Raw genomic sequence first — 23,593 nt, 5'->3', positions numbered from 1 at the left:
ATGTACATTTCAATTTGCAGCTACTGTAAAATACTTTATTTTAGATGAAATTAATTTTAACTGAAAGGACTTTTTGGGTGTTTTGTATGGAGTTTATTTTCTCTGAATTTTGATGAGTAGAAGGTAAAATAAATGAGAAAAGGTATATTCGCTGGATTTTATTTTACACTGAACTCAGAGCGGTAATAAAGTATTAACATTAGGGTGTTTTATTAACCTTTGACCCTCATATTCAACTTTGTTATCTTTCACAAAATGAACCCAATTTTTTCAATGATTTTTCAAGGATTTTGTTCAAGATCTGTTGGTAATAGAAAACTGTAACCGCCTAGTTCAAAATTAATAAAAAAATTCTAGAAAATACGCAAACATGTAAAATAAACATGTGCAAAAATGTTGCTAACAATTTTGTGAGAAAATTTATGGCATTCAAAGTATTAATTTGATTAGAAGTCACTTTATTATAAGTACTTTTTAAAAACTACACTTTTGCACTTTTGAAAACTGATCAATTTATTAATTTTATAATACTGTGGAATACTTTATTTTCGCTGGAATTAATTTTTGCTGAAAAGGCTTTTTGGGTGTTTTGTATGGAATTTATTTTCACTGATTTTTGATGAGTTTAATGTGAAATATAGGAAAAAAAGTATATTTGCTGGATTTTATTTTCACGGAATCATCCCTTCAGCGAAAATGGCGAAAATAAAGTATTCTACAGTACATATAATTTGACATAAGTTTTTTTATGAAATCTTAATTAAAATATTTACACTGGAGGACACTCTTGTTTTATTCAAATCTGTGGAATGTGCTTTTATTAGCTATATAGGCAATTTAGTAAAGTCTATTACCCATCAGTCTTTTCTTCAATCATGTACTGTAAAAATATTTATAATTATTCATGCTTTTATGCAATTCACTGTAGCACTGTGCAAAAACTTACTGTTTTAAGAATCACTTTTTGTTCTAACTCCATAGAATACAGTAACATGTCTGGAATGTCTTCGTACAAGGTCGACAGATTGTCAGGAATATCCTTTCACAGAAAACACAGTGTCATCAGATGTCTTAGAAGGCAAGAAGTGCAGACATTTTCACTCAATGAATGACATCCTTCCACCTGGTAAAACAACCTTACTATTTGATACTGTAATTTTCACTGGGTTTAAATTTTGCTGATTTACCATTTCAGGCATATTCAGTGGGTTTAAATTCACTGTTTTATCATTTAGATAATTTCACATATTCACTGGGTTTTAATGTAGCGCATTTTCCAGTCAGCGAAATAAGCAAAATTAAAACCCAGTGAATAATTAACCCTTTTACAGTAGTTGTTTTGAGTTATAATAAAGTTAAGATACTGTAATGGTTCTATTAATAGCACATAAGTTTACAGAGATGTGTCTATGGTCTATATTTTAATAATCAAGCATGCAATAGATGCAAATTTTAGTTTATGTGTCCTTCCATTAGAGTTGCACCTCTAATAGAGAAAATTTGAAACTATTATTTCGTTTATTAAAAGCACATCTCTAGTGTAGAAGTGAACATAAAACCAAAATTGCATCTATTGTATGATTGATTATTAAAATATGCAAAGACCCTTGTTTGTAAATAGTGACATGTTATGGCCTTCTGCTCATACGCAGCTGATGACATCCCTCTTTTGTTTTTGTTTTTAATTTTTCATATCTTGATTTATCAATAGATTATTCAAAACTAGTTTTGATATTGTTATGTTGACATTAATGTACTTTAGGGTGTAAATGGTGTTTCTTGTGATCTTGCTCATTCAGATAAACCTATTTTATTTTAAATTGCGCCCTCTATGGCGAAAATACATAGGTCACTGAAATCAGTAAATACAAATACAAGTTTATTAGAGTTTATTTGTTAATCTATTCACAGTTAAAAAGAACAAACTAATAAAAGAAATTTGAGGTTTACATATTTTTTATGCTGTTGCACTTCTACTTTTAGATGCAGATGTGAGTTTTATTCACAGCTTCCAGGAAAGTGTGAAAGACAGTGAGGTCCAGAATGAACCAAAGCTTTGCAGTATGATGTGCCAGACTGCCTCTGTGCAAAAAAACAGTGCTGTCATTGGTACACATTACAGTCAACGAGGACACCATGACAGACGTATTACAACCTGTATTAACTGTGGAACTTCTCAATATTGTGCTGGTATTCTGTATGTAAGTAATATAGACTTGTAATCTCTTAGTATTTTCTGTGTGATTCATGCCTCTGATTTTGTATCATTTATGAACAAAGATTTAGAGATTATTATGTTATTATTATTCTTTGGAACAAAGATTTAGAGATTATTACGTTATTATAATTCATGGATTGTGTTAACCCCATATTTTGCTTCCCTGACTCCAATTTTTGAAGAGGGACCCAGTTTTTCGGGCAAGCTGGGGTCCAATCTCTAATAAGGTTATCTAGGATAACATTTCTATTTCTTAAAATTTTGTAAGTGGGACTCGTCTTGCCGAGACACTAGCGCAAACCCTGAATTATTATTATCTGGTATATGCAAATATTATGATGTTATTATGAAAATACAACAAAGTTTGGTGATTGTATCAACTGGCACATAGCTGAGATCATTATCATACTACATGTGTGCATATTTTGCAGTATTCTTGTGATTAACATTATTGTTATTATCTCTTCCCTGCTTGTAGTAATAATTTAATGAGAGATAATAGTCCAAAATGACATCAAAGAATGTTTCATTCTGTGTGAACGTTTGAGTTCAGTTACATGATTCTATTTCCATCTTGCTGTAATAGTGCTTCAGCATGTAAAGTAAACAAAAGAAAGCGTTTGAATGTGACGTAAACATGACGCACAAATAAGGAAGACATTTGAGTGCTATCGTAGCACTTTCAAACACCTCTGTTTTAGAAACCGGTAAATTCTATTGTTTTCGGAGAACAATAATAATAATCTTTATTGCATCCTTAGAAATAAATCTTTCTATCAGTCTACAGCAATAAAGTAATAAGAGGAAGTTGAGTTAGTTAATAATATGATAAAAGTAATAGTAAATGAAAGTACCTTGTAATGAGTTTATTAGGAATTTTCATTTTTGATTTCAAAAGATTTGTAAATATACTTCCCTACTTGTTTAATTATATTTTGGTTATTATTGCTCATCAGATATATAAATGTATATAAATCTATTTCTTTAAGGAGTTCAAAACCTTCCTTCATTTTGTCTGGATAATTGTTGTAGATCTCTATCCATGAAGAAATGTAATTCATCTTCAGTTTCATTTTGAGAACAGTTTATCTAAGTTCTATTTTCAATTGACAATGCTGTCAACACAACCATTATGTTTTATATTATATCTATAATATATAACCGTACAATCAATGGGGAAGCTAGATGAATATGTAAATAAAATTATAATTTAATATTCAAATTGTAATTGCACTGTTTAATTAATAATCTCCGCAAACTGTCGCATTTCCTATTTCATTACTAGGCAAATTTACTACGTTCAATTACCCACCATAGACTCCGTTCAGTCAAAATGACTATTTTGAACTGTAGGCATTAATCAGCGATTCTGCCGGTGACGGAGAGATAGAATCCAGGTCAGGGGAAGCCCCATGACTTCAAGATTCTTTTACCCCTTACGTCACAAACCCACGTGACCAAGGCCACCTGGCAGCGCCACAGGTAGCCGTCCATCACTCTTAATTTCTCTCCGCCTCGAGTGGAGATGAAATCTAGCGAGCTCTGCTGGATCGCCTGCTTTTTTTCCTGTCCGGATTTATAGCTTGGGTTGTTGCCGCTGCTCGGCATCCGACATTGTAGCTGCTAGGATAAGTTTTCCTTGTCATTTTTACCCTCGTGTCGTTTTCCCCTTTGTGTGTAGTATTTTTCACAGCAAAAAAATCAAAATCCGGCGCCACTACATAACCAGTTGGTTTTCATGGCGGCACCTTTTACAACTGTAATTCGTTTCTCTCATGCATGTCGTCTTTTATTTTCAATGTATTTAGCAGTATATAGATGTAATGACAGCACCAGGGCTCGCTGCCGTTTTCTTTCCGGTCTCCTCGTGTTTCGAGTCGACCGTGCAGTGGTTATATTCAGAATTTACCAGCATAGAACCCGCATCCGAGATACTTTGTCGTGGATACGTGCGGGTTTCGGGGTTTTTGCGTGAAAGCATGTTTTTTCACTGGAGTTCTGAGGCCTGAGATTTTCTTTCAGAGCCATCAAAATCGCTGAGACTGACCGCGTCACAGCAAGGTCGCGCGTCCAGTAAACAAATCGGTTAAAGTGAGTTGCGTGTTTGGCATGAGTGGAAAGTCCTCACGCTCGGCTACTGGTACTTCATGTACCGGGACGTCAAGTAAGAGGCCCGACGGCGGAGGTACCGATATTTTTCTCGGTCTTCCCCGCTGATCGGAAGGCATCCTCACAGTCTGTTTTTTCAGGCGGTGTTTTAACCGATTTTACCGGCTGCAGCGAGGCTGTGCACCTGGAGGCTTTCCTCCTATGGGGCCCGTTGCGGGTCTCTTTGTGAACCCTTCCTCGCACGGCGCTGGGTTTGCCCCCGAGTTGAGGGCTTTGGTCGAAGGACTGTCGGGGCAATTCCGTTCCTGGCAGGCCGGGTAGATCAGACGCAGTCGGAGCGAGCTGTCTCCACTGTGTCCCCTCGGTGGGCAAGCAGGAAGAGACACAAAAGCATGTTTGCATTCAAACACGTCTCTTCCGGGGAACCCTCGTTCCCAGGCACGGCTCTCCCACTATTTTGGGGGGTGGCCGAGCCTCAGGCTAATTGCACCGGTCCTTCTCTGGATCCTCGGGCACTGAATGCCAACGGGGTACTGGCAGCCAAGTCTCCGATCTCGGGGCAGGGCTTTCAGGGCAGGGCACACGCTGACCCCCCCTACTTTCAGCCAGCTAGGGTTCGTCACGCGGTAACGATACAACGGTAACGAATTTTTCCTTGTGTCCGGTCCCCACTGTGGGTTTTGACTCCTTTCTTTTAACCCACGGGCGTCCCCAGAGGAAACCGACCCTGTCATGAGACACACAGTCGAACACGCTCCCTCTCACATATTTAAAGTGAAAGGAGATGCAGTTCGCTCGCGTTGGATACAGCCGGTACTCCGGGCGGTCCCTCAGAGTCTTCCATCTGTATGACTCAGTGAGCCACGCTTTTGGGATCCCAGTGATACGATGTATATACCCCCACCCTTGATCCTAAAGCGACCACCTAAGGTTGCTTCAACGCTTATGGGATCACCCTGTCTGCCTGAGTGCGGAGTGGGGCGCAGAGCACGCAAACGGTGTTGATGGGCGGCATTGGTCAGCCGCGGAGGATGTAATGCTTAAGGCCCCCGGGTGGGGATAACATTAGGCAACACTTCCCACTGGACCAAACGCTACCCGGTCGATGTGGTTTCGGGATCAGACCCCATAGCGTGGGATGAGACCAAAACACCCCCAACCAGATTCCAAGGCTCCTTCCCCAGACCCCGGTACCACGAATTTGGCAAACGGGGCAAAGGGGGATAGCCGCGTTCCATGGGTGTCTTTGCCAATTGAAGACGACCCATCCAGCCCTGAGGGCAGAGTTGCTTGAGCACATTATTATGCGTGACCAGCACTCCGGAGACCTTGGAGGCAGAACGCACCAGCCTCCTAGACCAGGCGTCATTTTTACTGGTGGGTCACCGCACATCTACATGCAACACCCCCTAGTGTCGCCTGGCTCCCTTGGCCAGGGCCACTACCGTGCTACGGGACGCGGCGTTAGACGCACATGTTTTTGCTGACAAGCTGAGCCGGGGTACGTCCCCCACCTCAGTGACGTAGACTGGACATCCTCCACCCTCTTTGTTCAGGGAATGGTGGGTACAGTCTCGGAGCTTCGGAGTGCAATGAACCAGAGGGCTCAGATCGAATCCGCTAGCCAGTTGGTCCTGCCATGGCCAAACGGAGGGCACCCCAAGCACAGAAAACACAACGCCCTAGGGCGTCGCGCGCTAGCCAGAGTCAGCCAGGAGGCAAGCGCTTATACCCTTCCATGGGAAGGGAGGGTAGTGGCACGCCCCCAGGGAGGTAAGAGCCAGGTGGTGGCTCCTCACCCTCCCTGGGCGGACGTCTACCCGGCAGCAGGGGAGGCATGTTTGACGCTCACCTCTACAACCGTGGGGGGGGAGGAGACAGGCACGTGTTCGGTGAAAGGCCAGGTCACAACTTAGTGACTACTTCAGGCCTTGGGGAACTCACCTCATGGGGGAAGGGAGCCCCCCCCCGTTACTGCCGAACACATAGCCACATATCCCTGTCGTACACAGATTGTGCTGGTGTAGTCCGGTTTGGAGACGGTGGGTGACCGATCCCTGGACCTTTCCAGGTAGTGACATCCGTTTACGGGATACCACTGAAATCTCCATTTCCCCCCGTCAGTGTCCCCCCTGTTGGGCACTGCCAGGGGACTCCCACAAGGCGGAAGCAATTAGACAGGAAGTAGCAGTTTGCTGGGGAAAGACGCCATACACAGGGTACATCAGCCGGAACTAAGGCCAGGCTTCTACCCAAATGTGTTTGTAGTACCTAATCTACAAGTGGCAGGCGTCCAGTTTTGGACCTAGGCAGAATGAATCAGTACATGCTCTTCGGTCGGTTCCACATGGAGACACCATTCAGGGTTCTTCTCTCCATCCACCGTTTTGACTGGCTAGCCCCGCTAGACTTAAGCGGGGCCTACCTGCACGTACCGATGCACCCAGCGAGTTGCAATCTCCTTCGAATCGTCCAGCTGGGCCAAGTATTCGAATTTTGGGTGCCCCCCGTTCGGGTTAGGCACAGCGCCCTACATGTTCACCAGAGTGATGAAACAGGTAGTGCTGCTGCTTCACCAGATGTCGCTACACCTCAATCCGTACCCAGACTTCCGGTTACCAACAACCCGGGCAAGGGGTAATAGCCAAACGCGTCAGGCTAACACGGGATTTACTTCACCAGTTGGGCTCATAAGTAAATCGACAAGTCCCACCTCGACCCAACGTACAGTTGGTGTCCCTGGGCATGGAGTTTTGACACAGAGGTAAGCTTGGCTTAGCTATTTCAAGCGTATTGCTTAGCGCTAAGCAGCCTAGCCGAATGCCTAGTCAGTGTTCCCTCGGTGTCCCTCCTTGAACTAATACGGATCATCGAAATGATGACCTCGGTTCGAAGGGTCGTTCCCCAGGCCGCACTACACAGCCGCCCAGTATAATGCTTGTTATAACGCCAAGCTCTCCTATGGGAACTAGATAGGCGGGTTTCGATCTCGGACCAAGTGAAGGAAGCCCTGCCCTGGTGGTCGTCACTGGCTGCAGGTATGAATCTGGTAACAGATACCTCCCCCTAGGGTTGGGGAGCGCATCTATTGGGCCAGCAAGCCCAAGGATATGGCCCCGCATTAGTTTCGGGACTACCATATCAACCGGCTCGAACTGAGAGCAGTGTACTTAGCACTACCACGCTTTCTACCCGTAGTTTGAGACCACAGAGTCCTGCTCCGCACAGACAACGCAGCGGTGGTCTCCTTCAAGAAGGAGGGGGGGATGCATTCCCCATCATTGTCAGTCCTAGCGAAGCAAAATCTTCCTTTGGTGCCTGGAATACAATGTGGAGCTAACCGCACACCACCTTCCAGGAGTGAGGAATAGTCTGGCGACGCCCTTTCAGGGAGGCTCCATCTCCAGAACACGGAGTAGCTGATACCCCAGTGGGTAGCCTCTAGGCTGTTTCGGCCGTGGGGCGGTCCAAGGTTGGGCCGTTTTGCCGCACCCCGAAACGCAAAGCTCCGGACATACGTAACACTCCTGCTGACTCCAGGAGCCTGGGCCAGGGTCGCTTTGCTAGCCCCGTGGACCCACTTAGTTGTGTACGCCTTTCCTCCCATCCCGCTAGTTCACCGGGCACCGGAGAAAACTTCGACAGGGGCACACTCGCATATTATCATGGGTTGCATCCAATTGGCCAAACAAGGCCTAGTTTCCACTTCTGTTGGAAATGCTAGTCGAAGCGTCAGCAGTGCTTCCGGACTTACCGGACCTGCCGTCCCAACCAGACGGCGCACTACCAACGAGCCCAGCAGGTATCACTTACACGCATAGAGGCTCTCAGTAGACCCGCACATACGAAAGCCTTATCTGAGCGGGCTGCCAACGTCCTGGCCAGGGCAAACAGGGATTCCACCTATGCGGCCTACATTTCTAGGCCGCAAGCATACACTGATTGGTGTAGCGGAAGGGAGATTGATCCATACCATCCCTCTATTGGCCAGGTAGCAGGCTCCTTCGTCCACCTGTTTGACGAAGTGGGTTTGTTCTACGCAGCGAGCGTTGGTGTTGGTTACAGGTGGGTCTTGTCAGCCACCACTCAGAACGTACGGGAACAAGACTAGCCAATTGTCCTATTATTAGGAGACTATTTACTGCTTTCCAGACGCCAAAACCCCATACAAAGGAGCCGCCCAACTGGGACTCGTCGGCTGTGTTGTCTGCTCTAAGCAGACTGCCCTTTGAGCCTCTCCAATCAGCACCACTCAAATTTTTTATGTGGAAAATACATGTAGTCTTCCTACTGGCCCTCAGGTAGGCGCCGGTCAGAGCTAGGCGTGCACTGTCCTTCGCGGATAGTTGTGCCGCTTTTATGGACGATCAAGTTGTACTAAAGACACGAATCGGGTTTCTCGCCAAGAACCAAATCCCAGGACACGATCCTCAACCGATCGTCATCCCCCGGCTGGCAAATATTGTCAGTCCGGAGGATCAGGAGGAATGCTGCTCTGCCCGGTCCGAGCGCTGAGTTGCCACAAGAACCGTACCAGGTTTCCTAGACGGGGAACCAAACACATGTTTTTGTGTTACGGCCCTGGCAAACAGGATAAGCCGCTACTGGAGGTCTATACAACACTATCCTCCTCAACACAGACCTTGCAGAGACACCAAGTACGAGAACATGAGGTCCGTGCGATTGCTAACTCACTAGCGCTAGCGTCAGGTGCCCCCTCAAACACATTCTGAGGGCAGGCTTCTGGAGAACGCAGAACGTCTTCATCAACTACTACCTAAGAGACACCCAATCTATTGAGCAGGGTCTCTTCAGGTTAGGCCTCGTTGTAGCGGGTCAGGCCTTGTTTGCTGACCCAGCCCGAACGACCGCAGGGGCCTCTGCGCATAGGCGATAAGTCAGTCTCTGCATTTTTGCGGGCAGATTGTCTGTTCCACTAGCACTTCCTGGAAGCTCCCAGGTTTCGCTTCGACCTACGCCCTCATGCGAACTGTTTCGGTCCTACTTCAAGCTTATCACCCCCGAATTCGGCTGGGGTCTAGCTTTCTCGGCACACCGAACCCTGTCACCACAGCAGCATTGGCTTCTTGCTTCGGGGACAGCACAGGCAAGGTAAGACACCACCCTTCTTGGGTCTTAACTTAGGTTTTTGGGTTTGTTTTCATCCCGGACTGGGGAAAAGTATATCATCATTCTCCTTTTTTTTTCTGTTTGCTCGGAAAAACTCGCAACCTATCTGTGTCTGACTCTGCCTACAGTTCAAAATAGTCATTTTGACTGACCAGAGTCTATGGTGGGTAATTGAACGTAGTGAATTTAGGCGAGAGTTCTCTAAACCCGCCTATTCACAGAGTTCATACCCACCATAGACTCCGGGTCCCCCCCAACCTCCCCACTCTTTCCGTCGCGTTGGTTTAAGTCCTTGAGGCGGAGAGAAAGGAACCAGAGTGATGGACGGCTACCTGTGGCGCTGCCAGGTGGCCTCGGTCACGTGGGTTCGTGACATAAGGGCTAAAAGAATCTTGAGGTCATGGGGCTTCCCCTGACCTGGATTCTATCTCTCCGTCATCGGCGAATCACTGATTAATGCCTACAGTTCAAAATAGTCATTTTGACTGACCGGAGTCTATGGTGGGTATGAACAATGTGAATAGGCGGGTTCGAAGAACCCTCGCCTAAATCTATAGGTACGTCATTTATTGGGTGAGCCTAACCACATTCACATTTACAATGTCAGTGTATATTGCCTTAAACTTTATGATCTATTGTTATTTTCATAGAAACTGGCCCACAAGTTGAATCCAGGAAGTGTCACTCGTGGTATGTTCACGAATGAAGACAAAGTTCCAGAACTGAGGAAAAGTGAGAAACAACAATATGGGAACGTGTTCAAAGGTTCAACAAATTCCGGTGACATGGACTCTTCAATCCTGTGTGCTTCGGCAATGAGTGCCTCTGAATTCAGTGAGTTTTCTATCCTCGTATTATACACGCCTAGTACTGATAACAGTGTAGAGATTGGTTTCCAAGAGAAACATTCAACATTCAGCAGTGTAGATGTGGGAGATGTCTTCTCATGCAAAGTGCAGTCTGCTGGGTGGAAAACTCAAAATAATGCGAGTTATGAATCCAAAAAGGTGAGTGTGAGTTTCTTCTATCATATGAAAAAAAATTGTAGGAAAGTTGGTGACCTATGTTTTCAAATCAATCAAAAAAATCAAATCAAAAACGTTTGAAACAAAAATTTGTGATACATTTTTAGGTTGAATTCTTGCATTCTCCCCTAAAAGCAGAAATAGACCACAAATAGGTGATTTTCCGTAGAATTGCGAGATCTCGCGAGATGCATGAAAGACGCGCGTCGAACGTCTGCCGCAAAAATCGAACGATTTGATTTTGAACTAGAATTTCTTTATTTCGTAGCTTACATTGACCGGCCGATCTTTGACAGAGGAATATTGCTTCCGAATACCCTTACTTAATCGAAATTGCCTATCATCAAATGTGAACAGCACATTATTAAGCATGGAAATGTCCCCGAAATACTTTCGCGTTTGTCGAATCCCACGCAATGTTTGACGCCACTACAACGCTATGACCTTTGTTTATCCTGTTTTTACGTTCGATTTCACGCATAACACGTGATTCTCGCAGTGAACGGAAAATGGTCTATTACATGTACCAAGTGCTGTTACAAAGTTTTTTAAACATAGATTAACAATAAACAGGTTCCAAGTTATAGCGACATCAGTCATTTTTGCAAAATTTACCCCCAAGAATGTCTGTGTATAATTACAAGTAGTGAAATTAGGAACGAAGCACATTATATTCGGAAATGCGCAGAACCAAAAATTAAGGATGACAGAAATCTATTGAGTTTGTTCTCATGAATCAGAAGCTACTTACAAAAATGTGCCTGATTGGCTACCCAACTTTAACACCAAACAGTCTGACCAATCGGAGAGCAGGTTGTTTGTTGACAGTTATTTTTTCAACATATAAAATTCTGTCTTGTATATATGCTTTGGCTTAACTGCATGGATGTTCTCAAATTATAAATTGCACAATAGGAATAAAACAATTACAGTATATTTTTTTCTACATGTATGTATTACTAACGTATTAAAAAAATTGACTGCACAACTCATGCATATCTTATGAGAAAATGTTTGTTTTTTTAAAAGCAAGCTATAAGCTAGGTTAAAGCTGTCTAATTGTTAAGTTATGCGCCTTTAGTCTGACTGATGTTTTGAGTGATTCCATTCACCTCTTTCTGAACTTACATTTTAAGCTATATTGTTAAATAGACAGGGTCTATGCCATACTATATGACTTTTTGATTGAATTAACTGCATTGAACGACAATTTGAGCTCCTTTCGGCCTATCAGTAAACTTATATATATTTTTTCTCAGGATAACCATGAAATCATCCAAATTCTCACAAGTTTTGTATACACAGCTTTTCAGATTAGATATAATTTGTTAGTGTGAGTTCTCCAATAGATGAGTTATAATATTTTATTTTATTGAGACGATTAAAGTCACGCTTGTATAAAACTTTATTTTTTATATGCATTGTAACCCGTTCCCCCAGGTTAGTGGGGTATTCTTCTTTAAAGAAATGGAAATAAAATAATGATAATAATGATACAAGCACTGCAAACAAAAGCTACCTTGCTGCAACAGCATAGAAACACAACACAACATGTCTTTAGTGAATTTTAAATACAAATATTTCTGCGTGGCTTATATATAAGTACATTTCAAAATCTCATTTTCTTCAGGTGATTTTTTCTAAGAATGGCAGGATAGTGGAGGAAATAGATGCTGATGGGTTGACACTGGTGCCTCATTGCAGATACCGTGGAACACAAGGTGGATTGACACTAATGGTTGACTCATCTACAATACCTGTAAGTCACTTAAATGTATCCGTTAATGACACAACACTCGAAGAAAAGAGGTAAAACAGAAATAATTTTATTTGTAAATAAAAGGGGCCACTCGCTGTCAGAATCTTTTGGCTGTATGTCAGAAATAGTAGCAATGCTTTTCAGTTTGATTTAGTAGAAAGTACTACTCATACATCTTATATTAAACTTAAGTGGTCAAGTCAATGTAAACAAACATAGGACTGACAGAATTAGGAATAATACATGTACTTTGTATTTAACCCAGCATTTATTTAATTGAAATCAACACAGAGTTGAATAATCACCAGTCATTAACACATCACCTGCGGAAAGCCTTCGAAAAGTTGGTGTGTCAGCAACTAGTCTAGTTGAATTATTATTCACTATATATAGCTATTTAGATTCTCAACGGGCAAGGTTTTAATTGTTATACTATGTTTTATTTATTTCAGAGTTGGGTCGTTTGTACTATGTACAAAGTTGGAATGCGTTTAGAAGCCAAAGATCGTCTGAATCCTCACCTTATTTGTGTGGCTACAATTGATGATGTCAAAAGTGAAGATGGCAATGATAAACTCCTGATTCATTTTGATGGATGGACTAACAGATATGACTACTGGTGTGAGACATCCACCGAAGATATTCACCCTATAGGATGGTGTTATCATCACAGTGTAGATCTCCAAGCACCGAAAGGTATATGTATTGACAATTTTTTTTTCTTCATTGTAATGATATAGAAACTAAGGGATAGAGGTAATTATCACGTCCACGAGTGGCATCATCGTCCTTAATGTGGTACATACGTTGGACATTATGTGACCTTTTCAGATCCAATTTAAAATGGCCAACTGGCGACCATTTTGTTTCAATGAATGCAGTTCTAGTGCCATGCTTTGACAGATTATGTTCAAATTTCATATATTCATTATACATCATGACATAGATATACCGCTTTGACTATTTGATTCAAAATAGTCAAATGGCAGCTATTTTTGTGCTAAAAAATCATCAAAAATCAAGCATTTCTTGCATTCCAGAACTGTATATTGGCGTTTATGGATGAATTTTGTGCAAACTTGGTACATACATTAGAGATTATGGGTTCCTGATGCACGTCATTTTATTTTTCAGATCGGATTCAAAATGGCTGACTGGTGGCCATTTTTTTCAAATGAATGCGCTTCTACAGCCATATCTTTGATATTCTTTGACTGATTATGCTCAAATTTTATATATTCGTTATACATCATGTTATTGATATATGTAGATGTATTCAAAATGGCTGACTGGTGGCCATTTTGTTTTAATTAATGCTGTTCCAGAGCAATATTTCTCAATATGGACAAATACTCATTTGACGATCACATACAAGATGTCAATCATTTTAATGTTAAAAAAATCATCATAATCAAGCATCATCTTCTGGATCCATACTTCTGACATGTTTATGTTCTATTAAACTATATTACTATAATAAACAAAACTATATATCTTAAATTTGATAACTAACGTAGACTGTGCCATGCATGGCTTGTCATTCACTGTGAACTCCCGCTTTATGTGTAAAATTGAATGTAAAAGCAGGAAATGATTAAGTAAGGGTATCTCGATGCCATATTCCTCTCTGAAGGATCGGCATTTATATAAAAATTAATCATTCTATTTTTGCGACGAAGGTTCGGTTCACTCCTTTCATGCAATATACAAGATCTTACACAATGAACTGAAAATCACCTATTACCTGTATTTGAATGTATATTTCTCATCTTAATAGGATACCCTGGATCTTTTGACTACAAGCAGTATTTGGAGAAAATAAAAGGATTCACCGCTCCATATCACGGCTTTTCAGAGAAACAGACTGGAGGCTGTAAACAGATTTATCCTGAACTAGAGTTAGCTTCACATGACGTACAAGGTTCTCTTGAAAAATACAAACAAATCATCTGCAAAAATATGAAGAAATCTATTGGAGGTATATCCTTTATTGAATTCACATTTTTGAAAATAATATGAGGTTATTACGAGGTAAGTATGTCCGAAGACAGTACAGCTGGAGTATCGACCAACGCGTAGCGGTGGCTGATGCGCGGCATACTGTCTGAGTGCATACTTTAAGGTATTCTCATAATATGAGAATGCCGAAATCCAAAAAGTTTAGAGCAGAATTAGCGAACTTCTTTGTGTGAAGTCTGATCAGACCCTGATGGCAGCCATGTTTGTTTTTATTATTAGAGGACGCTTACTCGTGTAATCATTCCATATTTGGAAGTCTAATTTTCTTAAATGGTAGGATGAAAATACCACGTAAAATACCACAAAATTACTGCACGCTGAAACTTATAGCATTAAGATGACCTATGTATAATAATATATGAGATTATATTAGTCCCTGACAGACGTAGACTGAAATGTTTTGGGGACCTTCTGACGTCATTTCTCCACATCATAATTATCTGCCATTTTGTCGCTCTTGTTCATAGCTGGTTGTATATGACAATAAAGACAATATTCTTTTTGGGTTTCTATTTGATAAAACACCCAGTGTTTGCAAGTAAACATTTGTACTGTGAACTCCTGGAAATGTGTAGTGGCTGCGGATGTCCATATCATATACAAACTTCAAACATGCCTGCAGTGTTACTGAGTGTTATCAACTAAATATGGTCATAATTCTAATAGCAGGTCATCTTGTTTATAAGAGAAGTTCTTGCTTGTGTGACACCTTGCTATTAGTAAATTTTTGCAAAAACAGTGACAGTGGTTATATGAGTGTGTTTTATTAGTCCCCGTTCGGACGCAGTCCGAAAACGGGGACTTATGTTTTGCCCTGTGTGCGTCCGTGCGTCCGTGTGTCCGTGCGTCCGTGATCACCTGTATCTTGAACATGCATGGACCAATTAAGTTCAAACTTCACTCATACATCACACCTTATATGGGACATATGCACATGCATTTTTTTCATGATCCGATTAACGATAGCCGAATAGCGGCCATTTTAAGGCCGAAAATGCATCAAAATCGCACATTTTCACCATTCCGGACCCGGATCTCAGTTATGCATGGACGGATTTTGTTCAAATTTGGTACATACATTAAACATAATAGGACCTTGATGCACGTCATTTTTTTTTTTGGATCGGGTTCGAAATGGCCGACTGGCGGCCATTTTGTTTTAAAGAATTCAGTTCTGGATCCGTATCTGAGACATGCTTGGATTGATCGAGTTCAAACTTCACACACACAAGGTACATCATGTCACAAATATGTATGTGCATTTGTTTCATGATCTCATTAACGATAGCCAAATGGCGGTCGCTTTAAGGCCGAAAATGCATTGAAATCGCACATTTTCACCATTCCGGACCCGGATCTCAGTTATGCATGGACGGATTTCATTCAAATTTGGTACATACATTAAACATAATAGGACCTTGATGCACGTCATTTTTTTTTCGGATCAAGTTCGAAATAGCCGACTGGCGGCCATTTTGTTTTAAAGAATTCAGTTCTGGATCCGTATCCGAGACATGTCTGGATTGATCAAGTTCAAACTTCACACACACAAGGTACATCATGTCACAAATATGTATGTGCATTTGTTTCATGATCTCATTAACGATAGCCAAATGGGGGCCGCTTTAAGGCCGAAAATGCATTGAAATCGCACATTTTCACCATTCCGGACCCGTATCTCAGTTATGCATGGATGGATTTTGTTCAAATTTGGTACATACATTAAACATAATAGGACCTTGATGCACGTCTTTTTTTTTTTTCGGATCAAATTCGAAATGGCCGACTGGCGGCCATTTTGTTAAAGAATTCAGTTCTGGATCCGTATCCAAGACATGTCTGGATTGATCAAGTTCAAACTTCACACACACATGGTACATCATGTCACAAATAGATATGTGCATTTGTTTCATGATCTGCTTAATAATAGCGGAATGATGGCCATTTTAAGGCCGAAAATGCATCAAAATCACATATTTTCACAATTCCAGAACCGGATCTCAGTCATGCATGGATGGATTTTGTTCAGATTTAGCACAATGTGTTGTACATATGCAGGTGCATTTCGGTCATGATCTGCTTTGAATGTATATGTCACTCAAATATGAATGGAACGGGGACGTGTCATTGACAATGACTTGTTGTGTAATAATAATCTTTATTGTTATCCTATCCTCTATAGGACTTTGATTATAAAATACAATAAAAAAAATTCAAAGAGTATAAAACAAAGTTATTAATAAAATATAATAAATTATAGTAAATGTTTTTATTTATTTTGAGGCAGCTGGTAGTAATTTTTTCAAGTTGTTGTCTCGGATTTTAAAACAATCAATGTATTATGCATACTCAAATTCAAACTGACGAGTTACCAGTATTTCTTTAGCATATGTAAGGATACTGTTCATATTATTTATAATTAGATTTAGTTGCAGTAAATTACCGGGTACGTAACATGAACTAGTGGTAGCTTGATAGAAATTTTCGTTTTTCTGAGAGATGAATCACTAATCGTTGATATTTTTTTTTCTATCTTATAGTAACAATACAAAAGTTTCACGCGAACAGTGATACTTGGAAAGAGATCTGGAACAAAAATGTGCCTGCTATTAATAAACAAACTGCTGGAAATCACGGTGGCTTTGTCTTCTTACCTGGAAATGTAGACGATAAGTTAATACATCATCCATGCAGGAGAGTTGTACATGACGTCACCAGTCCTGTGAAATTACATCTATTATGTGATGGTTTAAGTATGTGTCGTATTCTATACATTTTACCCTGTTTTTCTACTCCGGACGCAATATATAATGTGTTTTTCACCAATATGCAGTAACATTATCTTCTAATATCATTTGTTCGAAGAGCTAGTTGATGCGGGTGACGTGATTGTCTAGTATTACCCTCGATAATTAATACAGCCTGTAACAACATAAGCACTATGAATATATATCAGGTGAAAGCCTTTTTAAGATATGGCCAACTGCGAGTTTTAAAATGACAGACAAATCGTAATTATCTATTATAAGTCTGCTCAATAACTCAGTCATATGTTGGCACATTAAAAATGAATATGGATGAGAATCAATTATTAATACTTCCCTTTGACACTATAAATGTATGGTGATAATTAAATACTTTATATAATATTTACAAATATTTGTTTGATGAAAAAATTAAATTTGTTAATATGCTTGTGTGCAGATTGTTTCTGTATATGTACAGTAACTATCACTGCACATGTGTATTTGAAAGAATTCAGTAGTCTGCATGCTGCAAAAACCCAGCATTCAAACAAGAATATTAAATAATAAATAAATTAAATGTTTTCCTCAATATTCAATGATGTGATTTTTACCTTGCCCGTACCATCAAAGATGGAAGGGAAAGGTATATTAAGGGAAAATTTTTGTCCGGCGTTGTCGTCGTCGTTGTTGGTGTTGTCGTTGTCGTTAATAATTGTTATTGTGTGCATAATAACTTTACTAATTCTATTCCAAACTTTATCAACTTGGTCACCTTATTCATCAGTATAAAGTCTTCCCTGAGTTTGAACAACAGATGTCCTGTATGAAAATATCATGCAAAAATTGAGAAAATCTGATAAAATATTTTGACTGTTTCTACTTGACTGATCACTGGTGATACACATCAAAGGTCACTGATCTCAGTGGAAATATGCATTGTTGTATATGTTCAATGAAGCAAATGATTTATCTTGTAATAATATCCTTGGTAATGTATCTCAGTATCCCATACTGGGTTTCAAAACCAACTCATGGAGAGATTGCACAGTCTGATACACATTTGCAAACCTACCAATAAAATCTTTACAGAAAACAAGATGTCAGAAAATCAATATAAGCACTCCATGAACTGGGTGCCTAACTTTGATCAAGATCTGAAGCTAATAGAAAATCTGTTTAGTTCAAAGTTATCAAATCAAAAACAATACATAAAAAATACATTAAAAGCAAAACATTTCATCCACATTTTAAAAAGAAAATTATTCTAAAATATATGTATTCTGTATTTGACAAACAGTTCATTCGACAAATGAAAACTCACAGGAATATGTTTCAGCTATCAGAACAGAATGATAGAGTTTATATAATACTAGTTTAAAAACGCACTTCAAAGATTGCAGTGTTTGAAGATGTAGATTCTCAGGAGGCAACAGTACTGTTGACTTCTCCCTCCACTGGACACCAACTAACTATTTAAGTTGATTTGCATACAAAGCAGAGCTTGCAACATGATAGATTCATAAAGGGTGTTTTTTTTTTACTTTTCATATAATACAGTAGTCACACAATGAGGCAGTTCATATTTGTCTCAGTGAATCATCAATTTTTTACAGACACCTGTACAAAATACTTAGACTAAAGCCAGCTAAAATTTTCTGTTATCTTGCATGTTTTATGAATCTATTCACATCTAAATGCAGCACTTTTTTTTTCAATGAGACATTTGTTTTTATACTAAAATATCTGAATTACTTTGAAGAAAGCTGGAAATTATGTCCCTTAAAATAATTAAACAAATAAGGCACCAATGTTTTTGTAAGATATTTACATCTTTTAAGGACATTCGGTAGCCTATGATAAAGGGAATTATATTATATAACAAAGGGCAAGGTCACCAGAGTTCAACTATGTTTTGAATATTTTTATGTTGGATTTCTACAGGATATAAGGAGATGCATTTCTTTGATAAGCCAGGGATTCCAATAGAACCTGGGATGGACCTTCTGTCAACTTCAAAGTATCAGAATAGTGTCATCTTTGTATACGGAGCATTGTCCATGCAGAGTAGGCTACAGCTACCCAAATACTCAGCTATGTTCCCTGCTGTTACAGACAAGGTCTCATATCAACAAGTAAGTTCAGTGTTTTATGAATTTTTCAGATTATTAACACAATTAATGCATACTGCTTCCTATCATATCCATACAGTGATGTGAACATTTAAATATCCAGTGCTGTGCATATGCAGTGATATAATATGAGGTTATTATGAGATACCGAAAAGTATGCACGAAGACAGTACAGCAAAAGTATCTGTCTGAGTGCATACTTTGCAGTATCCTCGTAATAACCTTATTATTCTACATCTATTCCTACCAAAGATACATCATTGGAAATGCAGAAACACTGTCTGAGTGCATACTTTGAGGTATTCTCATAATATGAGAATGCCGAAATCCAAAAAGTTTAGAGCAGAATTAGCAAATTTCTTTGTGTGGTGTTCAGTCAAACCCTGGTGGCAGCCATGTTTATTTGTATTATTAAGAGACGCTCATGTGCATAATCGCTCCATATTTGGAAGTCGCAATATTAAATGAAAATACCCCATGAAATACCACAAAATTACAGCACGGTGTAAATTATGGCATTACGATGACAGATGTTCAATAATTAGTATTATATTATTATAAGTTTTATTTCTTGCCTTGTAGGTTGAGGAATCAATTAAGCATTTGATATATCTTTATGCCCTGACTATATACACAGACTGGGCTGTGTCAGATAGAGATAACATGCTTAAAGAAAAGCAGAAAGAATGGAATCCTAACGTGAGTATATAAACCTAAACCAGCCTATACCAGATTTAACAGGGGAAAACGAGTACAAAATTAATCCATGATTTAGACTCTCTGAGTTACGGGGGGTACTAACGATATTGCGATAGCAACTTATATATCATCAGGAAGGTATATGATATTGCATATGTGGTATGGATGTTTGTCTAAAGGACAACTTACACATACGTCAACTAATGTGACAACTGTATAAATATAGGCATATTTATTTAACAGGTTTTGGACTCTATTTTGCTTGACCACTACAATTTATCTCAACCAACGCAAGAACCGCAACAGAAGAGCAAGATGAAAAAGAAAATGCTCAGAAGGTTAGAATCTGATTTAGATATGAAAGTACCTGATTGGAATACCAAGAACTTGGAGAGTGCAATCAAGCAGGATTATGGGATTGTTGTTCAGAAGGGGCGATTTGTCTGTGAAGCTCACCTCCCGCTATACTCAAAGATGCTCGTTGGAGAACTAACCAGCTTCCCATTTGAGAAGTTTGAACTTTATCACGACAACATTTCTGAACTCACTTTCACTGAACAAAGTATTTTGGAGCTTCCGGATGACTTTTTCAGACTGTTCCCATCGCTGGTATATATGAACTTCTTCAAGAATAAATTGACAAGGTTCCCCAAAGGTATTGGTCAATGTCAACATTTAAAAGTTCTGGATATAGGAGCAAATAGAATAGATGAGCTGCCAGATGATATTAGTGATTGTGCACCTACACTCGTGGTGAGTTTTAAGTTTGTTTTACATAATCTTTGCCAAATAGAGCTTTTCAAGCTTCTGATAAGATCCCACACGGAGCATGTGTAAATTGTTAAAAATTATTTGACAAAGCCCTCATTACAGCAAGGGAGCAAAGTTTTTCACTGCTGTTTTTACTGTTCATGTGTATATTTCTAACTTCCTTATCATCAACATAAAGTTTTAAGTAAATTTAAATTCTGTAAAATAGTATACACACAACCAGTAATCAAAGAATGATGTTTCATTAAGAATAATATTAACATTTATAAAACTCATTAATGTTGAAGAACAGATGTTCCTACTTTAAAATATGACATGTTTTTTTTTAATCATACAAGACATTGGAAATGATTTGTCTATTTAATCTGATCATATATGACTGACTATTTTCGATTTAAAGTGAGGTAGTCATCACCTGCATATTTTTTGCATGCATTTTTATTATCACGTAGGACTCAATTCCAACACATTTACATGTGATCCTTCTACTTTAAAAGAGCACAATCTGTAAATTTTTTTTAAATACCTATGTAATACAGAACCAAAATGAAAACACATTAAAAAAAAATGTTTAGGCTATAGATACATTTGCAAATAGCAGCTAGAAAATGAATTTTCGGTCTGAACTAAAAATTAACTTTATGGCTATGAATTGATGTTGTTTTTTCAGGTGATGGTAATTAGTTACAATTTATTGAAGTCATTACCAAAGAATATCGGTAAATTCACCAAACTGACCATCTTGAAGGCTGCAAATATGCAAATAACGGAGATACCAGAAGAAATCGGTGAATTGAAGCAGTTGGAGGTTCTAATTATAAAGGGGAACAAGCTGAGCAGGTATTTATTTATTTGTTTGTTTGTTTGTTTGTTTGTTTGCTTGCTTGCTTGTTTGTTTGTTTGTTTGTTTGTTTGTTTGTTTGCTTGCTTGCTTGCTTGCTTGCTTGCTTGCTTGCTTGCTTGCTTGCTTGCTTGCTTGTTTGTTTGTTTTACTTTTCATAACCAAGGTATTATACAGAATGAAAGGAAATCATGGTGTGATACATGTTCATAATAAATATAGCTCCATTTGAACTAAATGTCCCATTGTTATAATAATGTGAAATTGTTCTCAAAGCATTCTTTATCAAATTATATGTGGGCACTCCCAGAGCATAAACCTCTGCCAAAGCTGCAAAGTATGTTCTTAACACTCTATCTGGCAACGGTGAAGAATCATGTTTCCATGGCAACCACATTTTAACCGTTCCCAAAATCTAATCAAATTGTTTTTCAAGGGCAACCTCCATCTGAAAATTTCTTGTCATTTTTTTTGCAACTTTTGATAGAATGTGATCAATCAGTATTTACACTCATAGCATTGGTTTAATTTTTCACAGGCTGCCAAAACGATTCTCTGAACTCCAGAGTTTAGAGAAGTTGGATCTTAGAGGAGTACCATGGTTCCCTGAAATTGGTCAGAAATCTGTTCTCACCATAGAGGCATACAATGCACATTTTGATAATATTACTCTACTGCGATTGATTGACAAAAAGGTAAATAAATAAGTTTTTTTTTTAAAAAGTATTTATTTTGTGTATCAGCTGACAATGTATTGCACGTATTGTAGATCACAATTTTCTCCAAACTTTTTTATGTGGGAAATTTATGATGGTACATCATGTTATGGCATATTGCAACAGAAACTGCATATTGAATGTTTGTGAGTATGCAAACGTCCTCCTATCTAATGGGATTATGAAAGTTTAACGCATCGTACGTGGTCCTCAACCAAGGTGCCCCAAAGATTGATCTGTTAGTGAAAGAATCTTGGTTAGTATCTCAGGATTACAATTCGCAAATTTTATGCCTTTCCATTGAAATCTGTGAATATTAATTTCTTAATTTGCATAACTTACTCAATCTAAATAGGTGTCCATTTCATTTCCATTTTAATGAAATGAAACTGGTATTGGTACTGTAAAGACACTTACTGGGTTTAATTTCGCTATTTTTAGATGAAATCCACAATTAAAATTAAACCCATGTGAACCATTGATTATGAATATGCTCAAACATTCAAATAGTGAAAATAAATACCAGTGTACAGTACTTTGGGGGTAATTCACAAACCTGAAAATTAAATATATAATTTGCACCATAAGTAGCCATGACAGTTGCACATGCAAGCTTTCTCATTTATTTGCCACTCAATAAATTTTCAATGAAACTTTGTACATAGATGTTAATATCTGATATTCAGCTGATATTCAGCTCTTTCACTACTAGTATATAAAATCCAATTATTTTGTTTTATCTTGCGTCATATGTTACTTTTATTAATTGTGTTGACTATATATTTGAGAGTGCTTTAACAGATTGCATCTCAAACCACATAGTTGTATTACCTTACATGCTTCTTCATTAATATTTGACTAATCGATGCTCCTAAATATTTGCTTTATTAATTTTATCTTCACATATTGCCTGAGATACCTTCAGGACATTGTAGCATGTTCATTCTAAGCTTTCTTTGCTATTTTTTTAATCTTTAGAGTCGACAGGATCTTTTCACTGAATGCGATGTTGATCACAATGGTATCTTGTCCTGGAAGGAAGTGACTGCATTGAATGCCAAGATATTCATGATGTTTCCAAGATTTGGCATCAGTGACAATACAGGTAGTCATTGACAAAGTTCACTCTAATATACTTTTTTTTTATTCATGTAGATTTACGGTTCTACTCAAAAATGTTTTCAATAGACAATTTCCCTATTACATGTAATTGCTAAGAATTAAACAAAATTATTTTGCAATACACTATTGGTGAAAATTAAGTGTGAGATAAACTAGAGTAAGTAAGTGAAACTTTCTTGCTGCTCAGTGAGACTTTGTATGGTATTTATTTATTTTCAATCTAACCAGCTGGCAATTCATATTTATCGTCTTTAATTCTTGTCATACATTATTCTGTTATTTACTAAGATTTTTTTGTTTTTTTTCCT

The 23,593-nt window shown here is 38.9% G+C and overlaps 1 protein-coding gene across 1 annotated transcript in view; it reads left to right on the top strand.

The window, feature by feature from the left end:
* Positions 1-23,593, top strand: part of LOC102802760 (uncharacterized) — a 63,882-nt gene that overhangs the window by 15,285 nt on the left and 25,004 nt on the right. The window contains exons 15-27 of the mRNA XM_085507486.1: positions 982-1,078; positions 1,984-2,201; positions 10,108-10,464; positions 12,113-12,241; positions 12,694-12,937; positions 14,019-14,219; positions 16,801-17,013; positions 18,949-19,139; positions 19,719-19,835; positions 20,079-20,588; positions 21,277-21,446; positions 21,986-22,142; positions 23,142-23,268. Of these exons, the coding sequence (XP_085363612.1) occupies positions 982-1,078; positions 1,984-2,201; positions 10,108-10,464; positions 12,113-12,241; positions 12,694-12,937; positions 14,019-14,219; positions 16,801-17,013; positions 18,949-19,139; positions 19,719-19,835; positions 20,079-20,588; positions 21,277-21,446; positions 21,986-22,142; positions 23,142-23,268 (2,731 nt within the window). The remainder of the gene's footprint in view (positions 1-981; positions 1,079-1,983; positions 2,202-10,107; positions 10,465-12,112; positions 12,242-12,693; positions 12,938-14,018; positions 14,220-16,800; positions 17,014-18,948; positions 19,140-19,718; positions 19,836-20,078; positions 20,589-21,276; positions 21,447-21,985; positions 22,143-23,141; positions 23,269-23,593) is intronic.

The sequence above is a fragment of the Saccoglossus kowalevskii genome, chromosome 14 (genome assembly GCF_978046115.1).
Source record: "Saccoglossus kowalevskii chromosome 14, keSacKowa6.1, whole genome shotgun sequence".
NCBI classification, from domain to species: domain Eukaryota; kingdom Metazoa; phylum Hemichordata; class Enteropneusta; family Harrimaniidae; genus Saccoglossus; species Saccoglossus kowalevskii.
The sequence above is the reverse complement of the archived record's forward strand: the minus strand, read 5'-3'. Positions and strand labels throughout refer to the sequence as shown.